General features: G+C 51.6%; 1 protein-coding gene across 2 annotated transcripts in view; it reads right to left on the reverse strand.

Moving 5' to 3' along the window:
• ABCC6 (ATP binding cassette subfamily C member 6) overlaps positions 1-12459 on the reverse strand; it is a 50437-nt gene that overhangs the window by 31767 nt on the left and 6211 nt on the right. For both annotated transcript variants that reach the window (XM_079788375.1, XM_079788376.1), the window contains exons 6-10: positions 12147-12208; positions 9229-9360; positions 4524-4733; positions 3729-3906; positions 423-584 (exon numbers count right to left, since the gene is read on the reverse strand). In XM_079788375.1, coding sequence (XP_079644501.1) covers positions 423-584; positions 3729-3906; positions 4524-4733; positions 9229-9360; positions 12147-12208 — 744 coding nt within the window. The remainder of the gene's footprint in view (positions 1-422; positions 585-3728; positions 3907-4523; positions 4734-9228; positions 9361-12146; positions 12209-12459) is intronic.

The raw sequence follows: 12459 nt of genomic DNA on the forward strand, positions 1-12459 counted from the left end.
ATTTTTTTTTTTTTGCCACATTGGTCACTTTATGGTTTTTGAAAACTAGGTAGCAAATTCTTTCCCCTAAAATGTTTTGTCTTTTTTGCTGATGGTGCTGGTGCCCCAGTGTTACTGATAACTTCAAACAGGCTTAATCTGTCTCCTCGGTACCCCGGTACCCCGGTACCCCGATAGCATACCCAAGAGGTGTCAATGTCGTCATTATCATCAATATTTTACAGATGAGGAAATGGAGGCCCAGAGAGGATGAGCATCCTGCCCAAGGTCAAGGAAAGGCCATCCTTGTCTAAGACTTTGCTCATTTTAGCCCACAGTGTGCAGAGGGAGACAGGAGTAAGGGAAGAGAAGGAGGAGGAGGAGGAGAGGAGGGGGATGGGGTAGGATTCAGCTCAGATCCCAGCGTCCTCTGCCCAGCACACCTGCCAGAGATAAACGAAGCAGACGATGATCCAAACGAGCGGCAGCCACAGCCCATTGACGTAGACGACGCTCTCAATCAGCCGCTGCACGTCCACAGACACCAGGTTGACCACGTCCCCAACTGCGCTGGTCTTTTTGGAGCCGCTGGACAGAGCCAGGACCTGGGTAGGGCAGGAGGAAGGAGACCTGAACCTGAGGGAGTCGGGCGATGGGGGAGGGGCAGGCAGGGAGGCCCCAGGTGCAGGGAGGGGGGGGGGTGGTCTGGGACTAAGACTGATCCCTGGCTGATTGAGGCAGATTTCTTCAGCACCTGAGCCCCCGTCCACTCATCTCTAAGGTGAACTAATAAAAACCCCTAAGCCAACCTCCTAGGCCAGTGGTCGGCAAACGCATTAGTCAACAGAGCCAAATATCAACAGTACAATGATTGAAATTTCTTTTGAGAGCCAAATTTTTTAAACTTAAACTTCCTCTAATACCACTTCTTCAAAATAGACTCGCCCAGGCCGTGGTATTTTGTGGAAGAGCCACACTCATGGGGCCAAAGAGCGGCATGTGGCTCACAAGCCGCAGTTTGCCAACCACGGGCCTAGGGCCTTCGTGAGAATCCAGGGAGATGACAAAGAGGAAAATACCCTGAAATCCCTATAAAGCGTTGGAGCAATGATAGTCCATCACAAAATACATGAAAACCTTGGATGTGTGACGGCAGTGGTGGCCATTCGCTGAGTGCTAACCACGTCGCAGTCACTGTGTTCAACACAGTGTCATCATTTTCTGTGATGAACACGTCACACAACTGCATGGGGCAGGTACTGCCGTATTTCAGCTTAAAATGCCATGAATAAAACCCCCTCTATTTGTGAATCATTAAGCAAAAAAAAAAAATCAAAAAAAAATCAATGCCAATTAAATTAAGGCGTAAGGCATCTTGATTTCAGAAGTGTTAAAGAAAAGTGAGACTAGAATCAAAGAAATGCAGAATGACTAACCCCATTTTACAGCTTAGGAAACGGAGGCACAGAGAAATGGGCCAGCTTGCCCAAAGTCGGAGAGCTTGTGACCAGGCTAGGATTTGAATCCAGGATGAGTAAGGTATGACCTGGGCTCAACAGGGTGTTAAATGGACCCCCACAGGCATTTATTGTGCTGCTCAAATACCAACCTGGTTCTCAGGCATTTATCGTGCCGCTCAAATACCAACCTGGTTCTCAGGCATTTATCGTGCCGCTCAAATACCAACCTGGTTCTCCGGCAGCCAGCGGGAAATTCGCCCTAACCCTGGGGCCACAGCGGACCCCTTCCTGCCTGTTGAATGCTCAGTGTTACTTGCAATCCTGACTGCTGAGTGTATGAGGAAAGAAGGGGGGGGGGGGGGGGCGGGGAATAAACTGGGAATGACTGAGGGTAGAAATTCTCCCAAAAATCTTTGACTCTTTATCGAGCACCTACGCTGTGCCTCACACTGAGCTGAGTACTGAGAATAGAGCTGTGGACAACAGAGGGGATGGGTCTGGCTCTCCTGGGAGTGGAGTTTGAGCTGGGGAACAAGATTAGTAAAGACTTCCATAGCTCTTCCCTCAATGGCAGTGATGAGTGCCTCGAAGAAGTGTTTTAAATCCTTACTGGGAGGGGCCCCTCAGGGAAGCACCAGGTTGGGTGGAGGGAGGCGGGCAGAACTGTGGGCAGGAGCCTGGACTGTGGTTTTCACAGGAAGGAAGGCCAGGCAGGGCAAGCAGGCTGAGGGCTGGCTTCCTTTAACAATCCCAGCAGGCTCCTGGGGCGGGGCGGGGGACGGCGGGGTGGTGGTGGTGGGATCCCTGCCTAGTTGTCTGGCCCTGGAGTGATTAGGGCAGGGGTGTGTGTGTGGAGATAGTGTCCCAGAATGTGAGAGCCCCGTACCTGGGGTTGGTTGGAGGATGGGCTCTGGGTTAGTGGTTTGCATATTAAATGTGTGCTGTCAGGTGAGTCATTTACTTTCTCTAGGAATTGGCAGTCCCTCCAGGATCAATAAAGCCCCAGATGTCAAAACATTAGATGTAGCTCTGGCAGGTATGAGCGTGGTTACAGCATCAGCCTTGCATCTAAGGGTTCCATTGCAGTCAAGGGCAGGTCGATCCCTGATTCCGGTTGGGGCGCGTGCAGGAGGCAACCAATTGATGTGTCTCTCTCATATCTATGTCTCTCTCTCTCTCTTTCTCTCTCTCTCTCCTTCCTCCCTCCCTTCCATGCTCTCTAAAAATCAATGGGAAAAATGTCCTCAGGTGAGGAGTAACAAAGGCCAAAACAAAACACCAGCTGCGGAAAATAAGATGACACAGTTCCCAGAGCAGCCCAGAGAGGAGGGGAGGGGTCTGGCCTCACATGAGAAGAAGAAGGCCTTCCTCGGGATGGGGAGCAGACGGGCAATGCCCTGGTCGTTTTCCAATCCACCTCACTCAACACGTGGACTCACAGGACCGGACTGGCCACACGGGCGTAGCTCCAGCAAGCTCAGGGGACATGGGTCTGAAGCGCAGCAGGCAGGGCGGCAGCAAGAGCCACCCTCGTGGCCACTGAGGAGCTGTTCGCTTCACCCGCCCTCCTTCCTCAGGCGGCAGCTCAGGGATGAGAGAAGGAGTCTCACACGGGACAGCACCACCCTGGCTCAGATGCTCCAGACCCCACAGGAGCCAGTGCCTCTTATCGCATCAGTCTTGTGGGGTTCCTTCCAGGGTCCCCCAAAGGGACAAGAGTCACTGCACAGAGAGAAGCCCAGGGCTATGGCTTCCCACCAGGTGTTCATAGTTCCCTGACAGAACTTCCAGGTCAGATGCAATTTACCAGTGGGTCAGGGCTCATTTTTACCATAAGCCGTGCCTCCTGGTACCGTAGCTGACAGTCAGTCCACTATTATCTAGTTTCTGCACTGCCCCAAGGTGAGTCCTTTTTCCTCATGAGGGAGTTGATGACATAAAGGTTTGCCCAGGCAGCGGTAACAGCAAGTGCAAAGGCCCTGAGGTGGGAGGGTGCTTGCTGTGTTTGTGGCTGGAGCGGGTGAGCAAGAGACGAAGAGGCATATGATGTGATGTGATGAGGTCACTAAGGTCCTCGGGTCGGATCATGCAGGGCCTTAGAGAAATATCCAAGGAGGTGAGAGTGCAGTGTAAGCAACTATTCACGAAGGAATGAAGGTGTTTTCAGGCACCGATGGTATCAGCGGCTCAGTGACGTGACCCTGCCTGCTTTGCTGGCTGGAGCATTTGCACGTAGGTCAGGACAGGATGAGGAGAAGGGAAAGGCCCGCGTCTCTCCCCACGGCTCACCTTTCTGTACACCAGGCCAGTGAGGGCTGTTCGCAGCCTTATCTGCAGCACCTTGAGTCTGTACATGTGCTGCTGCTCGAACAGCGTTTGCAGGCAGGCGGCCAGGAACATCAGCACCGCGATCAGATAGCCCTTCCAGGCCGGGGCTGCGGAATCGCCAATGAACTCCAGAAAAAGGCTTGTGGGAGAAGGAGGGAGGAGGCAGAGCTGGTGAGAGAAGGCACCGGCGGGTGCTGCCTTTGCCCAAGCCTGGCCAGGTCTTGGAGGACCAGATGGTGTGGCAGGTTTTATCTTCAGAAACGACTGTGATTCTTTTCCCCACTCTCTATGCTCATTTTCAAAGTGACCTGTGATGGGCTGAGTTGTGCCCCATGTTGAAGTCCGAACCCCCAGCACCTCAGAATGCAACTGCCTAAGTTAAAGTGAGTCTGCTCCGATGAGCCATTCATTCCATATGATTGGTATCCTTGTAAAAGGAAATTTGAACAGACGTGGGGTGCACGTGCACTAACTGAATTGCTCACCCACTTTATCATAAGTAAATAAGTGGTTTAAAGCCCTTCACTTTTGGGGTGTTTTGTTACGCAGCAAAAGCTAACTGATACAGTCAGGTTAGCGCTCACTCATTGTCTCTCCCCAAGGACAGGCACCTTCTCATTTGCTCTGGTCCTTCTCAGTGTCCTTTCGCCCACCCTCCACTTCCCTGAGCAGCGGTGTAGGCAGAGGCGCGAGAGCTAAAGCCCCCTGGCCCCAAGGACCACCAACCGTAGCCAGGCACCCAAGGCTTGAACTCACCTGAGGAGCTTGGGGACAGTGAACCTGAAGACGTCACTGACGATAAGGCTGAGGGTCCCCAGGAGGAAGGTGGAGCGGAAGACCTGCCAGATGGCCCTCAGCAGCGGGCCCCGCACACTCCCTTTTGGCTGCAGGAAGGCCTCGGCCTCTGCGGCCTCCCCACCACGGCGGAGGCTCCCTTTCCTTTTGAACACGGCTGCCGCGGGGTGCCTTAGGGGAGAAGAGACATGGCGCTGGGTCCTTGAGTGGATTGAGTGTTCCCTCGAGTTCATATGTGAAATCCTAACCCCCAATGCAACGGTATTAGGGGATGGGCCTTTGGGAGGTGGCTAGATCCTGAGGGTGGAGCCTTCATGAATGGGATTAGTGACCTTACAAAAGATCCCAGAGAACGGCCTTGCCCTTTCTGCCATGTGAGGACACAGAGGGGACGGTGTCTCTGAACGAGGAAGGGGCCCTTGCCAGACACCGAATTTGCTGGTGCCTTGGTCTTGGACTCCCAGCCTCCAGAACGGTGAGAGACAACTTTGTTGTTTATAAGCCACCCAGTCTATGCCACTTTGCTAGCGGCCCCAACGGATGAAGACAGTCCTTTTCCATATTCTCAGGGGTGGCAGCTGAGCTGTCAGCAGCAGGACCCAGCATTGCAGGATTCATTCTCAGCCAGGGGGTGGGTGAGCACAGATCCAGCCTCCCCTCCTCCCCTGTTCTCCCTATCCTCCAGATCACGCACTTCCTTATCCCCCAGATCACCCACTTATGAGACAAACAGGCAGGTAGGGGTGGGGTGGGCAGGAAGGCAGCTCCAAGATCTCATGGCTGGTGATGGGACTGCACATGCTTTGAGCACCTACTCTATGCACCAGGCACTTCCTAGTCCTCCTAAGAACCTGGAAAGTCAGGTGTTAATCCCATTTCACAGATGAGGAAACTAAGGCTCAGGGGGTGAACTTGTCCGAGGGCAAAGAGCTGAGAAGTAAAAGAACTGGGATTTGATCCCAACTCTGCCTTCGGGCCCTTTTTGATCCAATGTGCAGCCCTCCCTTCTTCCACAACAGTCTGTAGGTGCTTTTGAACCGGTTTAGGACTGGTTTTAGGATCCTGCTGATGTCCATGGGCCTGGCACTCCTTGTCTGTATGCCACCACATACAGAAGCTCAGGAGGCCTGAAGCAGAAAGAGCCCGGCCTTGGTCATAACCAGGGGCCACAGGGAGAGCTAGGGTGGTGGGAGGGGAGGAGGGGAAGTCAGAGGACCCCTCCTGAGGCAGGCAGTCCTCCGTCATGGGGAGAGGCTGGTTGGTGGTGATGCAGCTGCTGACAGCCCAGTTGCTGTGTGACTTTGGGCAGACTGCTCCCCTCTCTGTGCTTCTGTGTCCTGTGCGTGATGGAGCTAGTCTCTCTCTCTGCGTACCTTCCAATTCTGACCAACTATGGGGTTATCTTTAATATCAATGCCCACGTACAGAGCTTGAACCCAGGACCAGGCACTAGGATCAGTCCTGCACATGCCCGATTGCATCAGCTCCTCTCAACCTCCCTGCCTGCCGGGTATCACAGGCTCCCCACTTTACTTAAGAGAAGACTGCGGCTCAGAGAGGTGGTGACAGCTGCCTGAGTTCACACAGCAAGGACAGAGCGGGGATCTGAGCCCAGATCTCCATTCATGGTTTACACAGCGCCTCTTTATGGTCCTCACCACCCACCAAAAAGAAGAAGAAAAAAAAAAAGAAGAAGAAGACCTTGACGAGCGTCGGTTGCCAGACTTTTGCTGACGAGTTCAAGGCCTTGTCCCCCATCCCTGGCCTCGCTTGTTGTTTGGTTTGGCATCTCCGAGGGTTGTGGCTTGGCCTTTGTCACTGAGCTGGGCATGACCTGCCGCGTGCATTTTGGTATTTGGGTCTCGAATGACAAGAGGATGTCACCTCCTTGCGGAGGGCTTTCCAGACCACCCTTCCCTGTCTGATTCCATCCTTTAATCATTGGCCTTCCTACACAGCCATGCTCACTCTCTCCGGCTCTCTCCTTTACTTAGTGGTCTTGTTAGACCTCAAGCTGGGGAGACTTTTTGCTTTTTCTGAGCACCTAGTTCAGCTCCTGAATGTAGTAGGCACTCCGTTAATGCTTGCCCAATGGATGGGGGAAAATAGATGAGGTGTGATGTGTGCAAAGGGCCTAACAGGAGTGCCTGGTACATAAAGTTATAAAGATTTGTGGAAGGAAAGAAGGAAGGAGGCAGGCAACTTGGTTTGATGGACTGAACTTGGCCTTGGAGCCAAGAGACGGAGGTTCAGATGCTAGCTCTGTCCCCTGCCCGCTGAGCCTCAGTGTTTCCATTGGTAAAAAAGGGTGGGCGAAGGGAGGGCTGTGAAGGCCTCCTCCAGCTGGGTGCATTGCTCGTCCTGTTCTAGCTGCTTGCCCCAGAGCTCCGAGTCATTGTGGTCAACCTGAGGCTGTAGCGACTTCCTCCGCTCCAGGGGGCTTCACTTCTCTTCCAGGAAAGCCTCCAGACTGGGGTGTAGCCTCTGGTCTCCGGACCAAAGGTCTATTTGTGCAGGACTTGCATACGGCCACAAGGTGAGGCAAGGGTGTGAGTGAGTGGCCAGGTGTAAGTTGGGGGAGACAAGAGGGAGTGGTGGAGACTGTGGCAAGCTGAAGAGCATCTGCCCTGTCTAATGGGGCAGCCACCACCCAGACCCACTCTCCTGTTGCCATGCGGGGCTGTGACCCAGCACCGCCAGTCTGCTTTAAGAGAGATCAGAATTCCAGATTCCTGGGCGACATCGCTCCTGTTTTAAATGTTGGGAACTTATTGAAAAACAAAACCAAACCCCAAAGAACAAGAACAACATTCCACCACGTGGGCCAAGTATACCTTGGGAACCTGACTTGGCCAGTAGGTACCACCTGCTGACCTCTCAGGATGACATCCTCTTCCTCTAAAAGTTGCAAAATATTTCAGGCATAAAACCACAGTCCCCTCTGTGTGTCATCAGTCAGCTCGGAACATGACCGAGCTGGGTCCCTGTATAACCATGCCTTCCTCCTTTCTTCCTGTCCACTGTTTGTGGATCCTCCGCCTGCCCTGGGGAATGTTTCCATCCACCAGCTCATGTTCTCATGTTCTCATGCTGGCGAGGGAAGCCAGAGCAGGGAGAGAGCGGGTGAGACACCAGGGCTTTTTTGAATGAATTCTGTCCCTCAAAGGTAATTTAAAAGTGTGTGTGTGTGTGGAGGGGGGAGTTCAGCAAATACACCTGGTGTGAGAGAGAGCTGCTGCTTCTATTTGCTCATATACTCAACCCTTTTTGAGCAACCCACCCCCTTCCTTTGGGGAGCAGTTCTCCTCTCCCTTCCCCTCTTTGTGTGACTCTCAAAGAACCACTAATAATAGGGCCCACCCCCTAGCCAGGGGAGCGGCCCCACATGAGCCAGCCAATCCCAATTTCCTTGGGATTTCCTACATGAAAGCGAGGAGAGATGGCATTATGAAAAGCCCAATACACAGAAACAGCGGCGATGAGAGATGGAGTGAAAGAATTTGGACACCACGTGAGCCCCTGGATTCAGCCAGACCTGAAGCTAGACCCGCCTTCTCAGCCATGTGAGCCAACAGTTTCTCGTTCTCTCTCTCTCTCTCTCTCTCTCTCTCTCTCTCTCTCTCTCTCTCTCTCTCCTGCTAGTTTGTGGGCCTTAGCATCTACAGCCACCACCACAAAATCCTGGAGTACATAAGAGAAATGTAACTTTCCCCACAGAACTAAGTTACTTCCGTCTGTCCCCCGAAACACCAAGATCTGGGAAGGTGACTTGTCCAAATCTCAGGTTTCATTTATGTTGTCAGCTCATTACTCTAGAACAACGGTTCCCAAACTGGTTCTTCAGACTCCAAGGGCCCCGCCGAAGTTTCCAGAGATGCCACGGAGGGCAAGAGTGAGGCAGAGGACAGGGCTAGAGAGAGCTTGAAATCCTCTGGACCAGTGCTCGGCAAACTCATTAGTCAACAGAGCCAAATATCAACAGTACAACGATTGAAATTTCTTTTGAGAGCCGAAAACCGACTTCTGCGCAAGGGCCACGAAGTTTCAATCACACTGTACGTGCGCGCCCGCACATGGTATTTTGTGGAAGAGCCACACTCAAGGGGCCAAAGAGCCGCATGTGGCTCGCGAGCCGCGGTTTGCCGACCACTGGTCTGGGGAACTGGTATTGCTTGTGCTTTTACCATTTTCGAAGAATTCGCTCAGTTCTTTCCTAAAATCATTTCCTTTTCGTCTCCCACAAGTTATGAGTTAGGGGAGGGGGGATGGCCTCCCCATTGAACAGATAAGAAAGCCGAGGCCCGTAAACGAATCACTCAGGTGACTTAAGTGAAGAGTTGCCTGCATTTCTGATCCACCACCCAACTCTCCACCCCCAGCCTTCAAAGACGCCCCTGTTTCCTGCCGGCCATCCCAGCACCCGAGCTTCCTTCTGGGGCCCTTGTGGAGCTCCCACTTTGTCCCTCTCCTTTGGGAACCTGCCAAGCACTCGGGGAGGAAAGGTCCCTTTCTCCTGACCCGTTGATGCTTAGTGACATCCGCCCGCAGGAAGGGGACTGTGGAGGTGGAGCGAGGGGAGGGTGGGCGGTTGGTTGTATTTGGGGCCAAATGAAGAGCTTTGCAAACCAACCGTGCAGCTGAGCTCTCTCGGCTTCCACACACTCACCGCGGGGCTGCACTGCGGCTCCTTGTCCATTCCCTTTCCAGCCGGGAAACCAGTTCTTCTGAGGAGTTCTCTCTCCCAACCGACCAGAGGTCTTTTGGTCCCAGTGGCCTCCTGTAGCCCCTCCAGACCAGCCTGTAAAAAAAAAAAAAAAAAAAAAAAAGAGGGTCACCGAGGCAGGCTCCTCGTGTCTTCTGCCCCATCGAAGTCCTGGCCTGGTAGCTGTGTGACCCTGGGTAAGTCCCTTTACCTCTCTGCACCTCGGCTGGCCCCTCGGCAAAGTGAAAGCAATGGACTTAACGTGCACCTAATATTTGCTGGCACTTTCCAGTTTATAACGATCATGTCATTTAATTCTCTCACGAGCCCATCTGAGAGGTTATTATCGACCCATTTTACAGAGGAGGAAGCAAACAGAGGCTCAGAGAGATTTAACCAAGAGACGGCCTGTGCGGCAGGGGAGAAATAAACCTCCCTAGGAGTCAGAAATCCGGAATTGAAAACTATCACTGTGGAGAAAACCTGAACTCTTCCTTTGGTGTTCAATGTCCCCCTCTCCTCCTTGCTCACCCTCCAGCCACCGGGCCTCAGGACCTTTGCACATGCCTGTCGCTCCGCTCAAAACTCCTTTCTTGCATTCCTCACCTGGTCACTTCTGACTTGTCCTTCACCTCAGCTTAGGTGGGATTTCCTTAGAAGCCCACCTGATGACCTCCGCTGTCCAGATCCCCCATTATAAGATCCTATGGTTTCTAGAGCTTTTTTATTTATGATGCTGTTGCAATTATGATTATTTACTTTTTCAGTCTGATCATTTATTTAGTGTCTTTCTCATCCATAGGGACAAAGACAGCACTTGCCTTTATCCTCATCCCCTGGCCCAAGATTTGTCACATGAGGCCACTGAGCAACTCTGTGACGTGGTCATGTCACTTCTCATCAATGGGCCTCAATGTTTTCGCCTTAAAATGACAGTGTTTCCCCACAGTTCGGGCTGGTATGTGAGATGACTGTTCGGTGGCACATTGCTGGAAGAGGTCATGGAGAGGAGGGGGCCCCTGGCTGACCCCAGAGCTGGACCCCAGAGCTGGACCTGGGCAATCGGAGGCCCCTCACCCTTCCCTGTCCTGGCAATGTGCACGCTGCCCACTCTTCCTGCACTAGGAGCCATTCCAAGGAGGTAGCCTTGAGAGAGGACGATGCTGTTGAGACCATCTGGAAGGTCCACGTGACCGGACCCCATTAAGGCCTCTGTATAAACTGTTAAGATTCTGACCAGTGAGAGTGGAGATCTTGTCTTGCAGCCCAAGATGAGGCTTGTAGGTAAGTTCCCTTGCTTGTGAAAACCGCCACCTACCATTCTGGAGCCTGTCTCTTCCATCTCTCTTTGCCTTCTGGGTACAGGGCCAATTTGCAAACCAGCACGCACACACAGAAATGAAGCATTATTTTCTTTTCAGGTCTCTCTAATCTTTCCAATGATGCCAAGGAGAAGCTCTTATTTGGTGCTGGTCTTGTGCTCCTCTCTGAGACTTTTCAAGTTTCCTGCCCTAACTCAGAGCAAACTCAGGCGAGCAACAGTTCTGACCTAGAAATTATTATTATTTAAAAAATATATTTTATTGATTTTTTTTTACAGACAGGAAGAGAGAGGGATAGTGAACTAGAAACATCGATGAGAGAGGAACATCGATCAGCTGCCTCTTGCACACCTCCTACTGGGGATGTGCCCGCAACCAAGGTACATGCCCTTGACTGGAATCAAACCTGGGACCCTTCAGTCCACAGGCCGACGCTCTATCCACTGAGCCAAACCAGTTAGATCCTGACCTAGAAATTATTAACATTGCTTACTTTTCACTGAAATTATGTTTGGAGTTCTACATGGCAAGTGATTCCATAGATTTTTTCCAATTTGGCAGTGATAGAAAGTTTCCTTTTTTAAAAAGGCTGTTAAAGTAGAAAAGTGAGTTAATTTAAAGAAAAAAAACATTAAGTAAATAATGTATAAATAATACTCTAATAAGGCAAAAAGCTTGAAGAATGGTCCATAAATATCTACGTTTGGGAAACACAGGGGTAGGTCTGTTTTCTTCTAGCACTTCTATGCTCTTTCCACCAACTCTACACCCCTACAGCATCCCATTCTGCATGTATTTAGCAGCTGCTTTATATAATACTCATTATAGGCCAGACCCTGTTCTAAGTTCTTCATAAACCTTATCTCATTTAATCCTCACAACCCTGTAAGGTAGATGCTATTATCTTCATTTTATAGGTGCAGAGACTGAGGCACAGAGAGGTTAAGTAGCTTGCCCAAGGTCACACAGCCAGGAAGTGGTGGAGCTAGGATTGAAATTTAGGTACTATTAAGTCTGACCACAGTGTGGTCTGGAGGGGACCTGGTGGGTGGGGCCACCCTCAGTGCCCAATGTACTGACCTTGGAGAAACATCTGTCTTTTCTACCAGCCTGGGAGCCTCCAGGGGGTAAAGATTTGGTCTTTACCTCCTCACCCCTGGTGCTTAGCATATAGTAAGTGCTTATTAAGTGTTAATGGAATGACTGAAGCTGAATAAGAGACTATTTTATCGAGCAACTGCTATGTACAAGCACTAACCAGTTCACATTCAATGAAGGTAGAGTTGTTTCCATTTTAAAGAGGGGAAACTAAGACTCTGAATATTTGTGATATGGCTGGCTAAGAGAGAGATCCAGGGTTCAAGCCCAAATCTCACTCCAGTGAGTGAGTAGGAGTGGGATGTGGCTGATGGACACTTTGACAGGGATGCACTGAGGCTGGAGCAGAGAAAGCCAGCTGACCTTGGAACCTCATGGGGGACAAACGGTGGTTACAAATCAGGGCAGCAAATGGAGGTGGGGGAGGCACCACCTCAGCCCCTTCCCAGCTACTGTACTTACCCAGAAACCCACCAGAACATGGCCTTGGAGGGGAAGGAGGCCCCAGCCTCTGGACATGGATTCTGCAAAGACAAAAGATGGGGCAAAAGGAGAACTCGGTCTCCCATTCCAAGGCCACTTTGTGGCCAGGGGAGCCAAGGGCAGGAACACAGGGTGAAATGACCATCAGCTTAGTTCCCAAGTGCACAGCGGTGTGTCCTGCCTACTTGTCGGAGGTAGACACCTAGCAGGCAAGGCAAAAAGGCACTGGGCCACAGGACTGACAGCATCCAAAAGGAAGAACTAACAGTTTCCCAGAAGAACAACTATTATT

The sequence above is a fragment of the Cnephaeus nilssonii genome (assembly GCF_951640355.1).
Source record: "Cnephaeus nilssonii genome assembly, chromosome: 2".
Taxonomy (NCBI): domain Eukaryota; kingdom Metazoa; phylum Chordata; class Mammalia; order Chiroptera; family Vespertilionidae; genus Cnephaeus; species Cnephaeus nilssonii.